This window comes from Durio zibethinus, chromosome 18 (assembly GCF_047325235.1).
Source record: "Durio zibethinus cultivar Kanyao isolate XHJ-2024 chromosome 18, ASM4732523v1, whole genome shotgun sequence".
NCBI lineage: Eukaryota > Viridiplantae > Streptophyta > Magnoliopsida > Malvales > Malvaceae > Durio > Durio zibethinus.
The window spans coordinates 23,051,483-23,075,411 of NC_143179.1; the positions used below are offsets into that span (position 1 = coordinate 23,051,483).

The 23,929-nt window shown below is 37.1% G+C and overlaps 3 protein-coding genes across 15 annotated transcripts; all 3 read left to right on the forward strand.

The window, feature by feature from the left end:
* Nucleotides 1-705: 705 nt before the first annotated feature.
* LOC111300108 (26S proteasome non-ATPase regulatory subunit 4 homolog) lies at nt 706-13,834 on the forward strand. Of its 12 annotated transcripts, none has more exons than XR_016330097.1 (10): nt 706-809; nt 912-1,025; nt 1,206-1,305; nt 1,408-1,522; nt 1,608-1,822; nt 1,919-2,231; nt 2,472-2,595; nt 3,896-4,754; nt 4,827-5,201; nt 5,275-6,166. XR_016330097.1 is itself a non-coding variant. In XM_089748024.1 (10 exons), the coding sequence occupies exons 6-10, from the start codon at nt 2,064-2,066 to the stop codon at nt 13,472-13,474; spliced, it is 519 nt and encodes a 172-aa protein (XP_089604150.1). In that variant the 5' UTR covers nt 706-809; nt 912-1,025; nt 1,144-1,305; nt 1,408-1,522; nt 1,608-1,822; nt 1,919-2,063; the 3' UTR covers nt 13,475-13,726. The 12 variants fall into 12 exon arrangements, 7 of the variants coding, with proteins under 7 accessions (XP_089604150.1, XP_089604151.1, XP_089604153.1 ...); XR_016330096.1 differs by having other exon boundaries at nt 3,896-4,179; XR_016330098.1 differs by having other exon boundaries at nt 3,896-4,179; nt 5,318-6,166.
* LOC149513899 (26S proteasome non-ATPase regulatory subunit 4 homolog) lies at nt 798-2,055 on the forward strand. The gene is made up of 6 exons (XM_089748162.1): nt 798-809; nt 912-995; nt 1,206-1,305; nt 1,408-1,522; nt 1,608-1,811; nt 1,893-2,055. The coding sequence occupies exons 1-6, from the start codon at nt 798-800 to the stop codon at nt 2,053-2,055; spliced, it is 678 nt and encodes a 225-aa protein (XP_089604288.1).
* A 2,462-nt stretch (nt 13,835-16,296) lies between the features above and the next one.
* LOC111300109 (histidine kinase 1-like) lies at nt 16,297-23,472 on the forward strand. 2 transcript variants are annotated; one of them, XM_022895734.2, is made up of 13 exons: nt 16,297-16,581; nt 16,991-17,233; nt 17,359-18,159; nt 18,351-18,598; nt 18,718-18,877; nt 19,267-19,393; nt 19,525-19,614; nt 20,417-20,611; nt 20,716-20,785; nt 20,928-20,970; nt 21,152-21,292; nt 21,701-22,837; nt 23,062-23,472. In XM_022895734.2, exons 1-13 carry the CDS (start codon nt 16,330-16,332, stop codon nt 23,275-23,277), a joined length of 3,723 nt encoding a protein of 1,240 aa, XP_022751469.2. In that variant the 5' UTR covers nt 16,297-16,329; the 3' UTR covers nt 23,278-23,472. The 2 variants fall into 2 exon arrangements, with proteins under 2 accessions (XP_022751469.2, XP_022751470.2); XM_022895735.2 differs by having other exon boundaries at nt 17,362-18,159.
* Nucleotides 23,473-23,929: the final 457 nt, after the last annotated feature.

Consider the following 23,929-nt stretch of genomic DNA (forward strand, 5'->3'; position numbering starts at 1 on the left):
CATTTTCCCTCTCAAACAAAACTAAAATCCAATAAATTTTTTTTTTTGAAACATTTAAAAAATAGTTCTACTCCTTTCTAAATTTATTTAAAAATCGAATTATTTATCTAAATTCAAAGATTTATTTAAATTTTAAAAAAATTTAAATAAAAAATTACAGTCTATTAAACAAATTCGAATATAATTTATAGATTCATTTAAATTTTAAGTCGAATCTTAAATCTTTAATAAAAAAATTAAAATTTGAATCTAATTCGATTATATTTGAATAATATATATAATTAAAATATTATAATTATATAAAAATATATGTAAATTTTAATTTTTATATTTTATTTAATTTTTATTTTATAAATTATGTTTAATAAATAAATTTAAAATTTATTTTTTAATTTAAATCAAACTTTAAAAAATTTTAAAATTTATAATATTAGATCAAATTAAATCTAAATAAATATATAAATTATTAATTTAGTAGCGTTACCGACCGATTTATAAACACCTTTAGTACTTCACTTTCAGTTGCATTTAAATGAACGACGTCGTCAGTTCCGTAGGACCTACTTTTTTTTCTTACTCGTGGCAATGTTTCATTGGCTTAAAGCTCTTTTTATTTTTTTTTCACAGCGTAACTTTACAAGGCAGCTGTTGTTCAAATCAAAACTTCGTCGTTTTTAAAATCAGTAATCAGTAATCAGTAATCAGTCTACTCCAAGTTCAAGTAAACCATTAAGCTTGAGCCGCCCAAATTCTTCTCTGTCTCTCTATCCTTCGTTTCTCTTTGCCATCGTTTAACCATGGTGCTTGAGGTAAAGCAAAATCTCAATTCCCATTTCTTCTTCTAATTCTATGGTTTTCAATTTCCTCACAATTCAATTGTTTTGATCCTAATTATTTTGTACACTTAACAGGCAACAATGATCTGTATTGATAATTCGGAGTGGATGCGAAACGGTGATTACTCTCCTTCTAGATTTCAAGCTCAAGCTGATGCTGTTAATCTTATTTGCTGAGCTAAAACTCAGGTAAACGGGATAAAAAAAAAGAAAAAAAATATTTTATCTTTCTTTCATTGAAAATAAAAGAAAAGAATTTGAATTTTTTAAAAAACGTGATGTGTTTTTCATTGCACGTTCATTTTAGGGTTTAGTTGATTTTGGGAAATGCTAAAGCTTTGATTTTGATTGGAGGTTTTGATTTGACAGTCCAATCCAGAGAATACAGTGGGGATTTTAACAATGGCAGGAAAAGGGGTTCGTGTTTTGGTCACTCCTAATCTTGGCAAAATCTTAGCTTGCATGCACGGTTCGTTTCTTAACTTGCTTTAGGCTTAGATTCTAATTCTCTTAACGTTGTATCATATTTTAAAAGATGCTAAATTTGGAACTTTTGTTTATCCTAATTTAGGCTTAGAAATAGGTGGTGAAATGAACTTGGCAGCTGGGATTCAAGTGGCTCAGTTAGCACTTAAGCATCGCCAAAATAAAAAGCAGCAGCAAAGGATTATTGTCTTTGCTGGAAGGTGTGTTTTTGTTATTGCTCGTCTGTTAATTGGGCAATGCTTTCTTTTCTATGTTTGTGGTTCTGATGCGTTATGATGCTTGCAGTCCTATCAAACATGACAAGAAGTCATTGGAGATGATCGGAAGGAAGTTGAAAAAGAATAGTGTAGGTCTTGATATTATAAATTTTGGTGAAGATGATGAAGGGAAGACAGAGAAGCTGGAAGCGCTTCTTGTTGCAGTTAACAATAATGATACCAGTCACATTATTCATGTTCCTGCTGGTCCTAATGCTCTCTCCGATGTGATGTACTTCTAAGGTTAGTGGTTTGGGTGTTTTCTCTTTCCTGCGTGTTAATGTCTTTCATAATTGTGATTTTATTGCTGAAGCTGGATATTTCTTGTATCATTGGCAGCACTCCCATCTTCACTGGGGACGGGGAAGGTGGAAGTGGTTTTGCAGCTGCGGCAGCAGCAGTTGCAGCTAGTGGCATCTCTGGTTTTGAGTTTGTTGTGGATCCCAACCTTGATCCTGAATTGGCCCTTGCTTTGAGAGTTTCAATGGAAGAGGAGAGGGCCAGGCAAGAAGCGGCTGCTAAAAAAGCAGCAGAGGAGGCATCTAAACAAGAAAAGGGTGGGGAAGAACAATCTAGTTCACGGGATGCAACAATGACTGAACATGCCAATGGGGGAACTTCAGAAGCTGAAAATAAGAGAAATGATTTATCAGTTAGTATGATTAGCTTCCCATTTAATTTATCTTTTCTTTTTTGATGTTGGTGGTCTAATGTTAAATGGTTAGTGATCCTTTGGCAGATATTTGTAAAAGGCTAGTATCACTTTTGTGTCTCATTATTACTTGGTTTGATAGGATCGCTGTTCAAGCAGGACAATTGTTTCATGAAAAACATGGTTGGGCCTTACATATTCTTTCATGTTGAGACACATCTGACCTTGAGTTGTTTGCAGGATGATGACAATGCTTTACTACTGCAGGCTCTTGCAATGTCTATGGATGAGCCTGCCTCTAGCCATGATTTACAGGATACATTTTTGTCAGATGCAGCTGCTGATGATCCAGAGCTGGCATTAGGTAAGTACAGCTGATTCATTTCTTATTACTGGTAGCAGGAGAAGTAGCAATCTGTAACACCTATTTCCTTGCTATGTGGAAAAAAAAAAAGTTAGATAGGTGTTAGGAAATTTTCCAATTTATTTATTTATTTAGCTGGTTGCAGTTGATGGTTAATGATGACCAAACGGTGTCCTTGGGTCACTTAAGTTTTTGAATGATTTTGTTTGTGCCAAGCTCCGATCTTAGGGCATTCTTGGAAAGATAGAAGAGAAAGACGGTTAGAGACAAAGGCAGGGAGTGTTCCCTGCGTTTGCATTTCGACGCACAAGTTAGAATGAGTGAGGTTGGAAGAAGAGTAGTGAGGAGAATTAGGAGTAGGTTGAACTTGCCTTAATAATGCCTAGACATTTTATATTTATAGATGAAAGATATGGGACCATTGGGGGACAATAAAGATACGGTTGAGTTGATGTGGCACTGAGTATGTCAAGTTAGATCGGCACAAATGTCGGAATTACCCTTGGCTATCTGTAGAAGGCTTCTAATGAGGAATACTATATCCTTTTAACCATCAAATGCCCTTAACATTCTGTCCCCCCTTAAGCAATCTGAATATTAGATTGTTAGATGTGCGGTCAATACATTCTATGCAGGCCAGATAAGTAAAGGAGGATGACATGGAATTTGAATCTTTGCAGCTGATGTCACAGTGGAGGTCGGCATTGGAAGACAATTAGCATTAAGTGATGGTCCAACCTTGTGGGGGGTCTGATCTTGCACGTATGTCTTGAGTTAAGTGCATAACCAGCTTTAAGGTCGCCAAGGGGTTAATTGTTCGAGGTGATCCGATATTAGTGTTGGAGTTTATCTGGTTGACGTGAGACTTTGTGTTTTATTTCAAGAGTTTGGATTCGAGTCTCTATTTTGAACTTTGACGACGAACCTAACATTTAGTCTGTCCGGTGGAGTCGTCTGGTTTGGCTGGTCTGACCTAGGATCCATCTGGTTTGGCCAGTTTGATGGCATTAAATGAGGAAAGAGGTAGTTTGAACAGGAAAATTTAAATAGGGAAGATGAAAAGACGTCTTCCCATCTTCGCTCTGACACGCGGCATAGTTTGTGCCATTCATTTGATCTAAGGAGTGGCTATATAAAGGGCTGTTAGGCTTTTATTTTCACCTTTATACTTTCTTTGCTTTTCGTCTGATCTAAATTTCTTGATTTTAAAAGCTTTCTAGTCTTAGGGTTATTCTTTTTATCACTTGTTTTCTCTGCTTTCTTCTGTACGTACTTTCAATTATGTCTTTGGTATGCTTAGGAGTCAGTCTTTTGGCGGTGAAGATTTTGACAATGAGGGGGTTTTGAGGAAGAACACGGGGAAAGGAGTACCTCGGTTGGGGAAAGTGACGACGAGGAGGGAAATCCTACGGAGCAAGATGAGTTGGTCAAGGTTCCTGTATATACTCCTTGTGACCTCGATATTATCCCCAAGGACGTGATGAGGGAACTAAAGGGCATGGCTAATCTTTAGGACTGTCCTAACATGTGTTCAACTTATCATGTTCGTGCTCTGGAGATGACTTTCCATTTTCCCAAAGAGAGGTATAGCATATTAATGCCGAACTCTTCAGATCGAGTCACTGATAAACTACAACCACATCGGCTCTATATATATTGGGATTCATTCGTGGTCGGTCTTAAGTTTTCACTTCATTATTTATTTGTTTCAGTTTTTAGTTATTACAATTTAACAGTATGTAGTAGGCTTTATCATTCTTTGTCAACATCTAAATGTTCTTTCCACTCTCCCTCTATTCAGGGAATTTTTTTTCATTAAAAAGTACCCCAACGATAAGAGGTAGTATAACATAACAGCTCGGCCCAATAAAAAATTATTTGCCGATTGCCTGAACTTTATAAAAGAATGGAAGCTATTGTTCCTTTGCGTCCAAAAGCAAGAGGTAAATATAGTGAGATCGAGGTCGGGGCTGCTGCCAAGGTTCAAGCATAAGAGATAATAAATGGGCCTGGTGTTTTTATGTATATACCAATAGCTCTCTTCGTCCTAGATTTATTAGATCGGGACAAAATAATAGAGTACACCTGTAAGGGGGAGTTCGTCATTGATGCCCACGGGCTGACCTCCTTCGAAGTAATAAATGAGACAAAGTACTAGGGTAGGTTTGAGGGAATCTTGTAGGATTTTATTTTGACTTGGTTTTTATCTAACTGTTAGCTCAATTTTACAGAGATATCTGTCAGCGAAGACTTCAACTTCTCCTTATTTTAGCATGCACCCAGGCCCAAATAGGCCCAGAACAAAAAAAATCAGCTTGGGGCTCCCTTTTGCGTAAGGGACAAGGTCATCAACCCCTCGGCTTAGCACTCCCTTACAATCCAAAAAACGCAGTCCACAACTCATCAGGAGCTCTCCGTAACACCTCTTCCTGCTAAAAAATTGAGGGTGGAGGTCTTCACTTCCACCTTGAAGAATCCCGAAGCAAGGGTGTTAAGGCCTAGCTCGGAGAGGAATTGTACAAGGTTGGAGTATACTCCCGCCAACGACCTCACCGAGAATCTCGACGTGGCAAGAAGGTTCTATAAGATCGCGGTCCCTTCCTTTGGTTAGTACTACTTGACTCCAGCTCAGCTATTTTATTGTTTTTCATTTTATTAAGTCAAGTTCATTTTATATAGTTAAATAGAAGCTTTCACCTTAGCCTCTAGACAACATCAGCAGGCCCTCCACCATGCCTTTTTTGCTATAGCCCATCTATTCAAAGTTGATAAGGATGTGGCTACCCTGATTGAGGAGCATAAGGAAAGCTCGGATGCTTTAGGCAATGTTAGGTTCAGCCTTAATGCATCCTATAAAAAACAGGCTAAGCAGAGGAAGAGAATTGACGAGCTGATAATGAAGTTGGAGCCCATCCTGATTGAGAAAGCCTTGGCCAATTCTATAAGGGAGCAGACCAACCTCAAGCTTAATGATGCTCAGGCTGAGATAGCGAGGCTGAGGTTTGAGTTGGAGGTCAAAGAGAAAGAGAAGGAAGATCTGAAAAAGAAAGTTGTTAAGGACTTCAAGGCTTCCAACGAATTCCTTTAGCTCCAAGTGGAGATCTCTAGGGTCAATGTACTCAGGGCCTTTGATCTGGCCAAGGATGAGGTACAATTCAAATTTTTTGACCTTAACCTCGGTCTCTCCGATATTGATATCAATAATATTAGATCGAGGCCCTCTCCATGTGAACCCGAGGAAGAAGAGGAACAAGACGATGCTGTATCCATGGATGCCGAACTCAAGGTAGCTTTGGGGGTCGAGTACAAGGTGGATGAGGTTGCAGAGGTTGAAGCCGTTGCTGATGCTCTTGCTGATGAGGGTGCCATTGTTGCAACTGATGTTGCTGACACAATTTTCTTTTCTTTTTTAGCTTTTTGTAAAATTTTTTGTTTTAGAAATGCTGATGTATTAGGTCGGTTTTTATGGTGACCTCAAATAGGAATCTCTTGTTGACAAGCCCTTTGCTGACAACTTTTGTACCGATCATACCAACAAAAAATCACATATATATTGTTCAGTTTAGTTTAAGTTTAAGTTTCAGTTCAGTTTCATTATTATTTTTTCTTTATTCGTAGAAGTTTAAGCTCAATTAATTACGATCACACGAGTTCTATGGATTTATGGTAACAAGTTTGATTTGCTGTTTGATTTGGTTGAAGTTAATTCGATTAAGTCGGGTTAAGTGGGCTAAGGATTTACCTAGTCGCTTAGGAATATCTCGAATTAAATTAATTGGAGAATCAACCTAAGTTCCAGGATGGATTTTGTTAGATTGGTTAGGGTATGAACTTAGTGTAAGCGTAAGCGTCATGATGAGCGTAATTTGATTTTTATATTCAGGTACAAGTGTGAGCTTGATTTAGTCTGAGCTATTGGTAATAGACCTTTAAGTTATTCGCATTCCATTTATTGGGAATGATGTTGCCATTCATATTTTGTAGCTTGTAAGTCGCATCATAGATGATCTCTTTAACTAGATATAGTCCTTCCCAGGTTAAGGCTAGTTTGTCACTTTGATCATATACTCCTGAGGGTTCAACTTTTCTAAGCACTAGGTCACCTTTCCCAATGTTCGTACGTCGATCCCTTATGTTATAATAGCTAGACACATTTTGTTGATAAGCTGTTATCCGTGTTAGGGCTACGTCTATATTTTTTTACGAGGTCTAGGTCGGCACTTAGTTCTTCCTCATTTCCTTCTTCTGACCCTAATTTGACCCTTAAGCTCAAAAGGTTGATATCAATAGGTACCATGTTTTCCATTCCAAATGCCAGGTGGAATGGGTTTTCGTTTGTTGATACCTTAGTGGTCATCCTCAAGGCACATAGTACCCTTTACTTTGTCTAGTCTCTTTTTCAGGGCTTCTAATTATGTCTTGTTCGCTGCTTCGGCCTATCCATTGGACTAAGGTGGGCAACCGATGTGAATCTCAAGTCTATGTGAAGGTTTGAACACCATTCCTTGAACCTATTGTTTTCGAATTTTTTGTTATTATCCATTATTATGGATCAAGGTAGGCTGAATCTACAAACTATATTCTTCCATACAAATTTCTCGACTTAGGCTTCTGTCTTAATGGCCAAGGCCTTATCTTCGAGCCATGTCGTGAAGTAGTCTACTGCTACTAGAACAAATTTCCTTTGACCCATGGCTAGGGTGAATGGTCTAAGGACATTCATTCCCTATTGCATTAAGGTTTCAGGCTGATGAGAGGAGTGAGCTCGGTCGAGGGAAGATTTGCACATTAGCAAACCTTTGACATTTATTGCATCTCTTAACTAGTTCAATTGCATCCCTTCTGATGGTGAGGCAATAGTCGCCCTGCCTAAGCACTTTGTAGGCTAATGGCCGAAGTTCGAGGTGATTTTCACATATTCCTTTGTGGATTTCTCGCAAGACGTAGTCTGCTTCTTCCTCATCAGCACATTTTAGATAAGGCAGGCTAAAAGATCCTCTGTATAATTTTTCCTTTATTGTGTATTGAGGGGCTTACCTAATCAATGCTTTAGCTCAGATCCTATTTTTGGGTAGCGTTCCCATGGTCAAATATGTTTTGATTAGTGTCATCCAAGTTTCTTTTTCTATGATCTACTCTATGAACTCTTTTTCGGTGCTTTTGTGCACCAGTTCTTTTACCAGGGCTTGGTCTAAGTTTTCTGTCGTCATTTCTAAAGCCAACTTAAATAAGGAATTTGCTAACAAATTTTCGGACTTTGGTATCTTTTTTACCTCAACCTTTGTAAAATCAGTGACCAGGTCAAGTGCTTTATCCAGATATTTTTGAATTCTTTCTTCCCGAGCTCTAAACTCCCCATTTATTTAGCTGACCACTAATTGAAAGTCACTATATAGGTTATATATTGAATATTCAGCTTGGTTGCCAATCTTAAACCAGCTATCAATGCCTAATATTTCATCTCATTGTTAGATGTCTTGAACTTCAATCTCAAAGTGTATGGATATTGTAGTTCTTCCAGGCTAATTAGAATGAAGCCGGCTTTTTCATTGTGGTTTGTGGCCGATTCATCAACAAAAAAGCTTTCAACTTTCTTGATCCAGGGTTTCTTCATTTTTCTCGAGTTGTCTTTCAATGTGGACCAAAGTAAGTTCTACGAGGAAGTGCACTAGCACTTGAGATTTCAAGGCCGACTTGGGTAATATGTGCAGGTCAAACTCATTAAGCTCTACTGCCTACTTGATTAACTTCTTTGACATTTTCAGCTTTTGTAAAACTTGTCTCAGTGGTTGATCGGTCAATACATGGATTACATGGGCTTGGAAATATGGCCTGAGTTTTCTGGCCGAAGTGACAATCGCATAAGCTAATTTTTCTATACCACTGTAGTTAATTTCTAGCCCTATTAATACTTTACTCACAAAATAAATTGGTGTTTGCTTCCCCTCTTCTTCTCAAACCAAGATCGAGCTAATAGCTTGGTCCGTAATGGCCATGTATAAGTAAAAGATTTCATCGGGTCTTGGCTTAGATAGGATAGGTGGAGAGGATAAGAACTTTTTGAGTTCTTCAAAAGCTTTTTGGCACTGAGGGGTCCACCTAAAGTCAGAAATGTTTATGAAATTTTGAAAAATTGTAGACATTGTTCTGCAGACTTGACCATGAATCGGCTTAAGGCAGTTATTATTCCAATTAGTCTTTGTACTTATTTTAATGAGGTCAGTGCCTTCATGTTTAGGATTGCATGAACTTTTTTTGGGTTTGCCTCTATCTCCTCTTATTAATAATGTAATTGAAGAACTTACCCAACGTGACCCCAAAAGCAAATTTGCTCGGGTTAAGCCTCATATTATACTTTTTTAGGGTGTTAAAACTCTCTCTGAGATCTTCCAAGTGCTTGGTCAAGCTTTTGCTTTCGACTAACATATCATCCATATATACTTACATGTTGTAGTTGATCTGGTTTTTAAACACCTTGTTAACCAACCTCTGGTAGCTCACCATTGCGTTTTTCAATCCGAAAGGCATCACTTTGTAACAATAAAGGCTTTTCTCGGTAATAAAAGTTGTCTTTTTCTCATCGTCCTTTAGCATTTTGATTTGATTGTAACCAGAGTAAGCATCCATAAAGCTAAGAAGGTCATGTTTGGCACTATCATCCACTAATCGATCTATGTTAGGGAAGGGAAAGCTGTCTTTTGGGCATGCATTGTTCAAGTCAGTAAAGTCAATAGACATCTTCCATTTTTCGTTATGCTTTTTTATCATAACCACATTGGTTATCCATTTAGGGTAATAGACCTCTCTAATAAAACCTATTTGTAGTAATTTGTCGACCTCATCCTTGATAGCCCTTTGCCTTTCCAGGGCAAAAGTTCTCTTTTTTTGCCGAATTGGTTTTACATCAAGAGTAGTATACAGCATATGGACCATCACCTCGGTATCAATTTCAGGCATATCGGATGGTGTGCAGGTGAACAGGTTGGCATTATTTCTCAAAAGTTGAATTAACTGATCCTTGTGCTGAAATTTAGTTTCGATCTGCATGTGTTTTTCAGGGACGTTATCCTAGAAAGGTATAGCTATGAGATCCTTGGTTGGCTTAGGTTGGTTTTCATCCGAGTCCAATGTTTGGTTAATTATCTCTTTTTGTTCAGTTAGGTCAGAACTATTTCCTGCGAAGACAGATCCTGATTTTATTATTAGTATGTTATTGGTGACTTGCTAAAATGCATGGTTGAATTGTTACGTATTTTTCATTTCAAGCTATATTTTGGCTGGAGTATTAGTTTGGTCCAAATGACATGTAATTGTTTATGCTGGCTTAAGAGCTTGGTTGTTTTTAAAGTTACTTCAAAAATTCAAAAAATAGAACAAAAGATGTCTTTTTGTTGGAGGTTAAGAGCTCAAAGTGGCTTAAGAGCATGCTTCTGTCAAGTTGGTCTTATGTTGTATGTTTTTGCTTATGGTTTCCTGATTTTTCTCTGTTTTCACTATTTGCCTTTCCTTAGTGCTCTTGGTTTCAGCCGAATTGTCAATTTGTTTCCCAGTCCTCCTTTTTAATTATTGTTACATAATATTTTCGTGTCATGGACTAGTCTCTCCTAACCTCTCCAACCCAATTGAGTGTTAGGAATTTTACTTTTAGGTAGAGAGTTGAGCCCATGAGTTGTATAACAGATTGGCTAGGTCAGCGTAATATTATATTGTATGCAGATAGAACATCCACAACTATAAATTCTATGACCAAGGTGATAGTCCTTGGTTCTATCCCTAAATAGATCGACAGCTTTATGGTTTCTTTCATTGGAACCTACTCATTTCCAAATCCCACTAATGTTGTGGTGATCAGCTACAACTGGTCTTCACCAATTCTCATTTTCTTCATAGTGTCGTAGTGCATGACGTCGGTCAAGCTCCAATTATCGAACAGGATTATCTTGACTACATAGTTGCATATTACAGCTATGATTACTATAGCATCATTATATGGGTGCTAGATTCCTTCCAAATCTTTCGAACGAAATGAGATCGGTTCGTCTTTTCAGTTGTTTTCTTTCTTTGCCAAAGTGCCTATGATCATGATCATGCTTGGATTGAACTTTCATTTGGTCGAGGTTGAGCTTCATCCAATAATTATATTAATCACTTTAGCGATCGGCCTGTTATTATCAATTCGAGCTTCTTATTGTCTTGGCTTATATCCTCGGACTTTCTTTCTTCCATTTTCTAGCCTTCCTTACCCACATTTGGTGGGTTTTTTTTCAGTTGTAGTCCGTTTTAGGTTGACCTTGTCTTTATTGCTATACAAACCTCTTTAATTGACCTCTCTTTATTAGAGTTTCGATTTCATTTTTTAGTTCAACGCAGTCTTCAGTGTTATGGTCTATGTCCATATGAAAGGCACATCTTTTAGTCGGATCCCTTTTTGTGTTTTGTCTCAGTGGCTTCGACTATCTAAGCTTGGGATTTCTTTCAATTTGCATCAGTATTCAGTGCGGTGTATTTTCTTTCTCCACTAGAGTTTCTAGCCTTATGTTATTTCCCCCTTAAAGGAGGATCATACAAATCCTTGCTTTTCTTATGACCGAGGAGGAGGATGAGCCTTTCTCACCTAAGTTGTTTCTCATTGTAGCTTCAACATTTATATATTTTTCAACTACAAGTAGGACGTCATCCAGAGTCTTAGGTAGCTTTAGTGACAAGGTCAACGTTAGGTGGTACTCTGTCATTGAGTCAACTTATTACAGTGGTTACAGTGGCCATTTGCTATAGGTCTTTTACTTGCAGAACTTTCGCATTAAAACATGTAACATAGCTCTTTAGAAATTCATTGCAACCCTGGTGGATCGACATCAAAGTCAAAGTTGTCTTTTTCATTTTTCAGCCACTTACAAATTGAGACAAAAATGAGTCGCTAAGTTCTTTGAACATTATAATTGACCTTGGTTCCAAGCTGTTGTACAAAGATCAAGTTGTGCCCTTTAAAGTGGTAGTAAAGCTCTTACACATTAAAGCTTTGTCTGCACCTTACATCATCATGTTAATTTTATAAAGTTTCAAATGGGTCAGAAGTACCGCTGTAGGTTTCTAAGGTTGGCATTTTGAAGCCTTTGGGAGGCATGGCTCTGTTGATCTCTTCAGTAAAAAGTGAAGTCTCAATAAATTTAAGCTCATCCTCGAATGCCACTGCTTTTGTTTTCAACTCTTTCTCTATGGCTTGCCTCGAAGTTTCTAGGTTCTTATTTGGTTGGGGTTTGAGGTTTGTCTGTTTGGATTTTTGAGTCATAGCATGTGTCGAATTGTGATTGGGGTAGTGGCGGACTGGGGTATTGTATTCCTCTTCCTTTGAGGGCAAGGAAGCTTCCATCTCTTCATAACTTGGCTGTCTTATTGTGGTTCCTTGGCCATGGGTGATTAGGTCAAACAATTTTGAAACTTGTGGTGGAGTTATGGTTTGCAGCATTTGTTTGAGGGCATGTATCTGCTCGGTCAAAGCCTGGAATTGTTCCATGTTTGGGCCAGTTTGTGGTGGGGCAAGTCGGTCTGAGTGTTGGCTATTGTGCGTTTCCATCCCAACTAGGATGGCGGTCTCTCCTTCTTTTAAAGTTCTTTTCCTAGGTGGCATTGTTTCGTGCTTGGCTAGTGAGTGAAAAAGGTCCCCTACTTGGCGTGCTAAATGTTTGTGCCGATCTCTGATCTCAGGGCATTCCTGGAAAGATAAAAGAGAAGGATGGTTAAAGGCAAAGGCAGTGAGTGTTCTCTACATTTGCATTCCGACATACAAATCAAAATGAGTGAAGTTTGAGAAAGAATAATAAGGAGAATTAGGAGTAGCTTGAACTTGTCTTAATGATGCCTGGACCTTCATATTTATAGATGAGAGATAGGGGACCATCGAGGGATAATAAAGATACAGTCGAGTTGATGTGGCACTAAGTATGTCAGGCCCCTGACATGTTAGGTCAGCACAAATGTCTGAATTACTCCTGGTTGTTTGATGACTTCTAATGAGGAAAGAAACCACCATGCCCTTTTGACCATCAAATGCCCCCAATAGATTCCTACAAGTAAAAACTTTATACTATTTGTACCTTGATATGCAAGTTACATCATCCATAAAAATTAGTTTTTGTTTGTCTCAGAAACTTGATGATGTAAGTATAGCCTCTGGATATGTCCAGATTATTTTTCTTTCGCCATGTATGCTGATTTAATTTCCTATATTTCCAATTCTTGCAGCTCTTCAATTATCTGTGCAAGACAGTACAAATGATTCATCTAGTCAGGCAGATATTAGTAAGTTGTTGCCAGATCAGTCGTTTGTATCCTCCATCCTTGCATCGGTATGTCTGCTGCAGTTTCTCTTTATAGTTTTCGTCCTTACAACTGAGTTCTGTGTTAGGAAAGATCATATGGTAAACAATTGCTTCTGCAGCTTCCTGGGGTAGATCCAAATGATCCTTCAGTTAGGGAAGTGCTTGCTTCCATGCAAAGCCAGTCTGAGGTAAGCTCATCAAACTCAGTGGTAGGATAAAATGACTTATAACTGGGATTGGAATAGGGTTTGCACTTTTGGTGGTTCATAGTTGTATTAAAGACCTGGGATTAAATTGCGTTTGAACTAGAGTTGGAGTTTATGGTGGTAGGGCTATCGTCAATTGTGTAGTCTTACCACTGGATTCAAAATTAGGGTTTTCAATATAATTTTCCCATCAAATGAGTTTTGTAACATAAACTTTTAGGTCTGATTTCTAATTATAATATATGCTTTCTATAACAAAATTTGTTTTCAATGATTTCTGATATTATGCTCCCCTTTTAGTCCGAGCAGAAGCAGGATGAGGACAAGGCGCCAAAGGTGGACGACGAGAAGTGATGTTTCTTTGGATTTCTTTTTCTTTGATGTTGTCCTCTATGATTTTGCCTAGTTCATGATACACCGACTGTCAATATATGCTTGATTCATCTAATTTGACTGTAATCTTCTGGACATTATGCCGAACAACTAGATTAAAATTGTTCTCATCACCTTGTTATAATATTTGTCATGATTGTTTCTCATTAATTTGAACTTATCAAATAAGAGTCGGCCATGTGTTGCTAATATCAGAAGCTTAGATTTTCATTATCATGGCGTTAATTGTTATTCCAGAGGAGTTTGCACTTCCCATACATAGTGGAATTGTAATCTTTTAAATGATATTGATATTTGTTCTGTCTATTTCTTTTTGAATTCCATGCCTGCAAATTTATCAATCGTTATCTCCCCTATTTTTCCCCCAAACTTTTCGCCAAGGTTTGTAATATATAGGACAAATATCTGTGCTATAGTTCGGTATGGAATGGCATGGCAACTGTTTTCATTATTGCATCACTCAAAATAGACACCATTTACTACAGAATGCTTATCCTGCTTTATTTTGATTCCTAATCAATATTAGTTTTAGTTGGGATCGCCTAGCTCTCAACTCAAGTCTCATCTCCATTGGTTTCAACCATTTCTGAGGCACATTCAAAGCTAGCCATGTTCCCAACACGTTCGGCCATTTGGGACACACGTCCTTCTCTATGCCATTTAGCATGTAGCATGACTATAATATATACATATATATATATATATATATATATAGAGAGAGAGAGAGAGAGAGAGAGAGAGAGAGAGAGAGAGAGAGAGACTATAGCTTTTTGTGATGAGGGCACCAACGTGGAAGGTCTTGGATTGTGAATTTTTTATGGTGTGTTTGTTTAATATGTGCTTGCTTTAAATCTATACCACCAGCTCTCAAAATGGCCATAAACTTTTTTCAAGAGCAAGTAACGAATCAAATACTCTTCCATTCTGGAAGCCAACCAATCGTCAATGGTTAGTACCCCTTAGGCCCTTTTGGTGCAACATCTCCGATTGATTCTTTGTCTGATTCTGATAACAAATTTTCTCAACATTGATTGGCTAGTGAATTTGTACTATAGACTCAAAAGAAGATTCTTGTAATCCTTCCCAATCAAGATATAACACCCGTTAGCATCAACAATCATATTCAAGATCTTCCATCTCTACCAACATTGTTGACTGGACTCCATTAGGTTGTCCTTTGGAGGCTTAAAATCTTACCCAACAATTTTTGTCCAGACCCTCTCCTCTATAAAAAGGAAGAAAAAAAAAGGCCTAATGATTAAACAATATAAAGACATAAGATAAACTGTGACAAAAAAATTACTTCTTTTTTATGCAAAAAAAATAAAGTACCAAATAATTATCTTGGATATTATTATAACAAAAAATCTCTCTTTTCCCCCTTTTCTACTATGAAAAGGTGATCTTAGAAAAATAGGGAAGGCATACATGAAACCAAGCAATATGGTAAAAATGTAAGAGGATAAATTAAAGAGAGGTTTGTGCCACCAGCTGGTGGCATGGTGAAGACAAAGGAAAGAAACATGATATATTCTTTTTCTTATGGGGTTGTTGTTATCCTCAATTTTAGATAAGGTAATAAGAATGAAACAGTGTTGGAGGTTTATTGGCTCACCAACTCCTGCTCCTTTAAAGGTGAACCATGACCTTAGCTTCATCAAATACACAGTGGCTGTTTAAGCCCACTGGGAAGGGAGGGATGATGGATTAGTGAGGTGGAGTCAACAAAGCTAATTAGATGATCATGCCAATACTTGAGTGCTAAGATCATGTTGATATGAACTAAGATGATGATCAAAATTTCACGGGTCTTGCTGATTCCGAGTTATCACCATTTTGAAGTTGTTTTTTTTTTTTTTCTTTTCTTAAATAGGGGCTTTCAGCTTAATGAAAATGATTGTAATCACTGGCTATTCACATTCTTCTTACCATATCCGACCGAAAGACCAATTTTGAAATGCCAGTCACACTCGGCTTAACCATGAATTCATGGTCCCCAACTTTCCTACCATTGGCTAATAACTTGACTCCATGGAAGAGTTTGATGGTAGTGGCACTATCCCCATTTATGTGGATTTGTCTGTTGTCTTTGTGCTGCTACTTATTTTCAACCATGTTTATTTCGAGAAAGGTCTATTCATGAGTCACGTCCAAAGTTTGGGTGCCTTAAAATAGTTTCACCATTTTGATTGACTTGGTAAGCTGATGGTAGTTAAACACTTCGCTGAAGTTAAGGTATATTTGAAACATCTTTGAACCTAAATATGAGGTGATTTTAAAAATTAATTCTTTGATGGCTCAAGATAAAGTTTGTTTTCTTTCTAAACCTTCTTGCTCAAAACTTGTGGGCTTGATAAAACCAAATCCTTAAACTTCTACATGAGTCAGATCAAGAATATTGAAGCTGACCTGAAATTTTCAGTATTTTTGACAAAGTACAGAGAAAAGTTTTAACTTCCTGCATAGATTTTTGACACATCAGAAGATTAATAGTAGAACAGTCTAATTTAGGAAGAGAAGAGTTGAAAAAAAGAAAGAAAGATGTGGCAAAGAAGTTGTGGATGAGGAATAAAACACCACAAACCTCCACTACTGAAAAAATTGCAAGTAGTCAGTGCATTGCCTTCAAAAAGTGGGAGATGACACAAGGAGCAGTATATTTAAAACACCCCCACTTAAGAATAAACATAAATTTTTTCTCTTTCTTCTTGTTACATACATAATACACATTCACACGCACATACAGACCTATAAACATATACACATGTGCATAAGATCTTGTTGAGTGTGCATAGACTGTGCTTCGTGGTTCAAAAATGGCAGAAAAATCATTTGAAACCCCTCCTAGAAGGTCAGAAACTTCACCAATTCTAGCCTCTCCAATGGGCACTCCTTTGAGAAAGGTGTTCAATAGAATTTCAGGAATTGCTTCATCTTGGGGAAGGAAAACAGACCCCCAAGGACGTAGGATTTTCCATAGGGATGTGGAACAGGAAGAGTTCCAGCATGCAAGCGCTCATTGTCTCTCATCATATTACAGTGTTTTTGTTGCTCGCCTTGCCATTATGGTTAGTACAAATTTTCCTTTCACAGTAACTTTTAATTAGAATTTCAATCATTTGTGTGTGAATTTGATCAACCTGAATAAATAAAACTTAAGAATTTAGTTCATTAGACTGAAGTTCTTTGTATGTGGTCTATGTAAAAATATACCTATCAAAGCGGAATCATTGATCAGATGCTTAGAAGGCATGAGATAAAACAACATATTACTTCTTTCAGCTCATTAATGCTGGACTGATCCAATTTTTACGTTTGATCTCCTATTCCATACAAAAACCTTGTCATGTAAAGCGTATTTTTAATTTCTACCAGAGAACTAATGTTCATTTCTCTTCTTTTTCCATTGTGATGGCCTAGAATTTTTTATTTCTTTTTTGGGTTGATTAATCATTGCTGTCCTAAAATCTCTTTCAGGTCATGCTAGCTATTTTGATTGGGCTGCTGACAATTCTAACATGGCATTTTACAAGGATCTATACAACAAAATCATTAAACACCTTAGCTTTTGGTCTTCGTTATGAACTTCTTCAGCGGCCTATCTTGCGGATGTGGAACATCTTGAATTCCACCTCAGAAATAACAACTGCCCAAGTTAAGTTGTCAGAATATGTAATCAGGCGGTACAACAATCCTACCACTCAGGCAGAACAAGTTGAGGTTGATCCTTAAGTTATTCTCTTCTGTCTTAACAGTGTTATCAAGTGGTAATTTAGTTTTGAAGCTTTTTTGGGAAATACAATTCAGTAACCTTTTCTGTTTCTGGTTGAATCTTGCACTCTTAGCAGTTGTATCAAATGATGAAAGACATAACCTGGGCACTATTTTCCAGTCGTAAAGCTCTCAATGCCATAACCATAAATTACAAAAATGGATTTGTCCAGGCATTCCATAGAGATCACAGGAGTAACAATACATTTTACATCTACTCTGATCTTGCAAATTATTCAATCAGTGGCAGTGAGTCTTATGACAGCAAAATGCCATCATTGCGACAAGGGTGGAATGATCAATACATTCGTGGTAATGTTTCTGCAACCTGGTATCGTGAACCACTTGATCCTGTCTCTGGTGAGAGGACTGGAAAGCCACTGCCAATTCCACCAGATGATCTTATCAATATAGCAGGACCTTCTCAAGTGCCTGATGGGGTAGCTTCATGGCATGTGGCAGTGAGCAAGTCTATAGATTCGCCACTGCTTTCAGCAGCGCTACCGGTATGGGACTCTTCGAATACAAGTATCGTAGCTGTTGTAGGTGTCACCACTGCACTTTATAGCGTTGGCCAGCTGATGAAAGAACTGGTTGAAGTGCATAGTGGGTACATATATTTGACCTCGCAAGAGGGTTACTTACTGGCTACATCCACAAATGCTCCTCTGTTAAAAAATACAACAAAGGGGCCCAAGCTCATGATGGCTGTTGACTCAGAGGATCATGTGATACGAATGGGAGCTCAGTGGTTGCAGAAAGCCTATGGCAACAAGTTTCCTCCTGGTCATGTGGTTCATGTGGAGAACGCTAATCTTGGCAGGCAGCATTATTACATTGATTCATTTTTTCTGAACCTAAAAAGATTACCTATGGTAAGTTCAGAAAATATTTCATTTTTTTCCTAACATTGAAATCAGGATTTGGATCATTGGATGCATGTTCAGACTTTCAGGTCCAGATGAAGATATACCAGAGATGGTTTCTTTATGTTTCAATCATATTAATACATATTACTAACGTTTATCACTGTTTAGGACACTAAAATTGATTAGAATTGGTGCAGGTTGGAGTCATCATCATTCCAAGAAAGTATATAATGGGTAAGGCTGACGAAAGAGCCTTTAGAACATTGGTCATATTGATATCTGCATCTTTATGTATCCTAGTCATTGGATGTGTCTGTATTTTGATACTGACAAATGGAGTATCAAAGGAAATGAAACTCAGAGCAGAGTTGATAAGCCATCTTGATGCAAGAAGAAGAGCTGAAGCATCAAGTAATTATAAAAGTCAATTCCTTGCAAATATGAGGTAACCGATTTCAATACCTAAACTCTCTATGTTTGTTTAGTCATTTTGCCTCCAGGAAATGTGCTTAAAAACTAAATAGCCGAGCCATGCCCGCATCCTATGGATCTATTGTGTTACAGTCATGAACTAAGGACGCCCATGGCTGCTGTTATTGGATTGTTGGACATTCTTATCTGCGATGACTGTCTTACAAATGAACAGTATGCAATGGTTACCCAGATCCGTAAATGCTCAACAGCTCTACTCCGGCTTCTCAACAACATATTGGATCTGAGCAAGGTGAGATACAAGGACAAACCAATTATGGAATTGGAACTATTTAGTAAATATAAACTTAGCAGTTCTCAGGATCAGAGACCATGTTTTACAGTATATAAAAACAAGATAAAGTGTCATCAAAAATATTTCTGAGAGACATCATTCTTCAATTTGAAGTCCTTTTGATGACTTCATTAACAACAGAAGAAAAATAGAACTGTACAAAGAGTTTTAGCTACCATAGTTTATCATTTGCTACATGATTGGTCAGTGAAGGAGCTTTTAATTTTTCACTTGTTGAAGCAGTTACCAGTTCAGAAATCATAGATTATAGTACTTGTATCTCTGATAAGTGCACCTTCCAACCATGAAAATCATGCCCAAATCATTGTTTTCCAAATGTTTCATAGGTTGAATCTGGAAAACTGGTATTAGAAGACGCTGAGTTTGACTTGGGAAGGGAACTTGAAGGACTCGTTGATATGTTCTCTGTACAGTGCATTAACCACAACGTGGAGACTGTACTGGATCTCTCTGGTATGACTCAAACTTCTGGGTGAGAGACAACTAATTTTTTCTAATCAAAAGTTATGATCATTAATCTGTATGTTTATCTGAATATAGACAAATATGACAATCCCTGTCCTTTTTTTGTTTAATATTTTCAGATGATATTCCAAAAGTAGTCGGAGGAGACTCTGCCAGAGTTGTTCAAGTTTTTGCCAACCTAATAAGCAATTCCATCAAGTTCACAACATGTAAGACGAACATTTATTTTTGTAACTATAGTCTCAAATATAAGCTGCTGCTAACTTGAACATGGATTGGAACCAAGAAAAACACTACAAAACTATTTCAAGGCATGGATGGTGCTTAGAACAACCAAAATAAATAACAAGATATTTTTTTCATTAAAATGGGAAACAAAAGTTTAGATTAAATCCATAATTTAGTCACCTAAAAGAGTCAAGGATTGACTCGTTCTGAATGGTTTTGGACAAGATTGAGGTTTAAGATAATGAAAAGTCTCTTTTCAGGTGGATTTCTTTTAAAAGATGGGTGCAACATAGGACCATATGATTGAGAGTTAATTTTGGTTGTTAAGTCATTATTTTGCTCTTAAGAGATCTCAAACCCTTTTCTGTTTCTCCAATTATCTCAGAACTCATAAATCATGGGCAAGAACTACGTAAGACTGTTTTCCAATCTCCTTTGAATTTATAAATCTTTCATCTCACTGCTTGAACTATTGGTTAATAATTCACCTTTATGGACAAGTATATTGAATTGTTTGTATGGTTTTAGACATACAAACTTCGAAGAGTTGTACCATTTAATCAAATCAGATGATAACATGGAAAGTAAGAGCCTTGTTTTGATTTAGACAAGCTTTTGAATTACACTCATTCTAACATCTAGCTAAGCAAAACTCGATATATATTTCAAAACACAGAAAGAACAAGTATCATAGATAAGTATAGCGACAATGAACTGTTACACTCCAAGAGAATTTATCTTTAGATCAAACTTGCATGATTGACTGTTTTAAATGGCTTTCAGCGGGTCATATCATCCTGCGTGGATGGTGTGAGAATCCCAATGTATCTATTGATCCTGGAAAGCTTTCTCCGGATACTAAAAAACCACTGTCTGCACTAAAGTCAAAGTTGAAACAACATGGAAACCATATGAAGAAGGCCAGCAAGAGAGACAACAAAATGATTCTTTGGTTTGAAGTTGATGACACAGGCTGTGGTATGATTCTTTGGTTTTTGAAACAGTACGAATTATATGTATTGCCAAGGGAAACTGTTCCATTTCGAGGTACCTTGTACCGAATTATGTTCCATGATCTGCAGGAATTGATCCAAGTAAATGGGAATCTGTCTTTGAGAGCTTTGAGCAAGCTGATCCTTCAACAACTCGGACGTAAGTAATTTAGCAAGATCAGATCTTTGTAAGCTGGTCAATTGAAAAAAAGGGAAAGTTATCTAATATGGAAGAAATCCATGGACAGATTAAAGAAATGTAATTTACAGGATTTTGTTTAAAGATCTTTTTCATTTTTCAGGCATGGTGGAACGGGTCTTGGACTATGCATTGTGAGAACTTTGGTAAGTAAAGTGTCTTGATACTAAAACTCATATTCCATTACAGTACCATTGTACATGTGAAGTTATATCATACTGAAACCTTGTGGACAAACAAGAAGAAATTCTTAAGAATAATGACAATTTTTTATCTTTCATGATCAACAGCACAAAATGATGAATTGCATCATACTGTCCATTACAGGTTCACAAGATGGGTGGAGAAATCAAGGTTGTAAAAAAGAATGGTCCAGGAACTCTAATGAGACTGTTCTTGCTCCTCAGTACTCCTGCAGATGGCATAGAACAACACAGTCAAGTGGAATTTGCAAAGCACAGTGTAGCTGTGAGTAAAGTTTTGCTCTTTGGAGCTGCAAATAATTTTGCCCTTTATTTTTGTTGCTCAACGTCTCGTTTGATTTTCGTTTTTGCATAAACCAAAAAGAAAAACATCTTGAGACTCAATATTAGAGCTTTTACTCATCTCCAGGACTGGTTTGGAGAGAGCATTTTACTGTGTCATGTTTACCCTTCTAGGCATTCTGAGGAGTGCACATTAGAGTACAAGTAATTAGTATTCCGTCTAAACCTCATCCTAGAAAATAATAATTCTACTTTCAGCTTGCCTGAGCATCAGCCATGGGAGGTTGCCAATTTCTTCATGGTTAGAACGTAGAATTTATTATCCAGGCGCTCAAAAAGCAGTCTAAGGTGAAAGCAACACTAAACAGACATATTTAAAACATGAATGCAGGTGATCCTTGCCCTACATGGAAGCATGGGTAGATTGATTATGTCCCAATGGCTGTCTAGAAATGGAGTACCCACTTTGGAAGCATCTGAGTGGAATGAACTGACACAAATCCTTCATGAACTGTTTCATGCCAGAACTCGTAATGGTTTTGACACTCATTATTCACTAGGTGAACCTCTGAGATCTAAAGTACACAGCCTACAAGATATGAGGAACCCAGTTTACATCATAGTTGTTGATCTGGGGCTGCTTGACTTGAGCACCATTATATGGAAAGAACAGCTTAATTTTCTTGACAAATTCTCTGGCCAAGTGAATTTTGCATGGGTGCTGAATCATGATACTTCCAATGCTATAAAGATGGAACTCCGCCGGAAAGGACATATATTGATGGTTAATAAGCCATTGTACAAGGCAAAAATGCTTCATATTTTGGAAGCTGTCATAAAGGACAGTTATGCTGAACGCCAAAAGAGAAGTCCAAATGGAACAAAAGGTACAGCAAAAGAAGGTGATTCTCATGAATGTCTCGAAATTGATTCGAATCATTTTGAGACATGCAGCTCTGATGATGATACTTTTGAAATTGGTGGCGCTAATTCTGTAAGTTCTGCCGATACTGGAGAGCAACAAAGAGAAGGAACTGTAAAATCCAGTCCATCAAATTGCCAGACACTTAAGAACTGCTTAGTTGAATTCACGGGTTTAGGATCGGAACTGAACAATCTAAGGGCAGAAGAAGATCAATGCACCGGCAGGCCTAAGTTACATGACACTGATCAAGATGCCAAATGTGAAAATTCCAATTCCCCAGAACAACTTTTAGTCTGCAGCAGCCCTAAAGATAGAGATAATTCATATGCAAGTAAGCCAGCAAATGGACAGAAATCTCTTGAAGGCATACGGATACTGCTTGCAGAAGATACACCGGTTCTACAAAGAGTAGCAACCATCATGCTGGAAAAAATGGGAGCTACAGTAATTGCTGTTGGGGATGGACTGCAGGCTGTAGACGCCCTGAACTGCGTGCTCGATGGAGAAGAATATAGAAGGGAATCCTCATTGCAACAAAGAAGCAGACTGCAGACAGAAATTTGTGCTTCTCCTCTATATGATTTGATTTTAATGGATTGTCAAGTAAGCAATCACTTAGAACATAATGCATACTATCAGTACTACATATCAAAAGAGAAAAATCAGAAAGTGAAGCATTGTTTGGTTAGCAGAACTTAAAGTGATTCAAAAGAAATGCCAACTAAAAAAATGCTTCATGCTGACCTACTCGTAGCATTAAATCATATTTGCACGACTTTATTATGTTGTAGTGCTTGCTTAACTTTTCTGTCTTCATGTTAAAACAGATGCCAAAGATGGATGGCTATGAAGCAACAAAATCAATAAGGAAATCAGAAGAAGCAACGGGTTGGCACATCCCCATCGTTGCCTTGACAGCTCATGCAATGTCATCAGATGAAGCAAAATGCTTGGAGGTGGGCATGGATGCTTATCTAACAAAGCCAATTGATTACAACTTGATGGTGTCCACCATTCTTTCACTCACTGAAAGATCAGCCTAAAGTTTCTGGCCGAGCAAAAGCTAACCAAAGAAAAATGTAGCGGCTTCAGATGGATGCTAGTTTCTTGGAGAAAAAACAAGTTTAACATTTGTACTGTTCCTAGGATTAGAACCAATTTTCCTCTCTATATCTTCTGTTCTAAAGTGGTTTTATCTACTGAATAGACTAATGCTTGGCTAGTTTTTCTTTCGTAAATGTTTCTTTTGCATAAGAATATATCAAAAGATTGCATAATCAGCTTATTCTAAATGTTCATATTACATGTGATTTCAAGTTTTCAAAACTTGATACAAGAAGCAAAAAAAAAAAAGAAAAAAAGAATAAGGAAATTAAATACTTCAATTATGGATTTGATTATTGCTTTTTTACTTTCTACAAATTTGTTAGAAAATTTAAATTATATTTAAAATGAATAATTGGTTAAATTTTAATATTCTTTGAAAATTGAAAATAAATAGTAAAGTTTAAACATGGTTTTCTTCAAAACTTAATTTATATAAAAAAGATAAAACCATGCATTTTGTGAATAAAATTACTGAAATTTTTTATGTATGATTCTTCAAAAAAGCTTTAAAGATACATGCTACTCCTACCCTTTTAATGTTTTTGTTACACAATTAAAAAAACAAATTGTTTCTATTTATTTATTTAT

Excerpts from the sequence above, each read along its gene's own strand:
- LOC149513899 (XM_089748162.1), top strand. Across the intron at positions 996-1,205 it reads TTCAAGCTCAAGCTGATGCT|TCCAATCCAGAGAATACAGT; the intron begins GTTAATCTTATT and ends TTGATTTGACAG. Across the intron at positions 1,812-1,892 it reads AATGCTCTCTCCGATGTGAT|CTGGATATTTCTTGTATCAT; the intron begins GTACTTCTAAGG and ends TTATTGCTGAAG.
- LOC111300108 (XM_089748024.1), top strand. The coding sequence starts at position 2,064 with ATGGAAGAGGAGAGGGCCAGGCAAGAAGCGGCTGCTAAAAAAGCAGCA. Across the intron at positions 12,942-13,033 it reads TATCCTCCATCCTTGCATCG|CTTCCTGGGGTAGATCCAAA; the intron begins GTATGTCTGCTG and ends TTGCTTCTGCAG. Across the intron at positions 13,103-13,420 it reads CCATGCAAAGCCAGTCTGAG|TCCGAGCAGAAGCAGGATGA; the intron begins GTAAGCTCATCA and ends CTCCCCTTTTAG.
- LOC111300109 (XM_022895734.2), top strand. The coding sequence starts at position 16,330 with ATGGCAGAAAAATCATTTGAAACCCCTCCTAGAAGGTCAGAAACTTCA. Across the intron at positions 19,615-20,416 it reads TTCCATCAAGTTCACAACAT|CGGGTCATATCATCCTGCGT; the intron begins GTAAGACGAACA and ends AATGGCTTTCAG. Across the intron at positions 20,786-20,927 it reads GATCCTTCAACAACTCGGAC|GCATGGTGGAACGGGTCTTG; the intron begins GTAAGTAATTTA and ends TTCATTTTTCAG.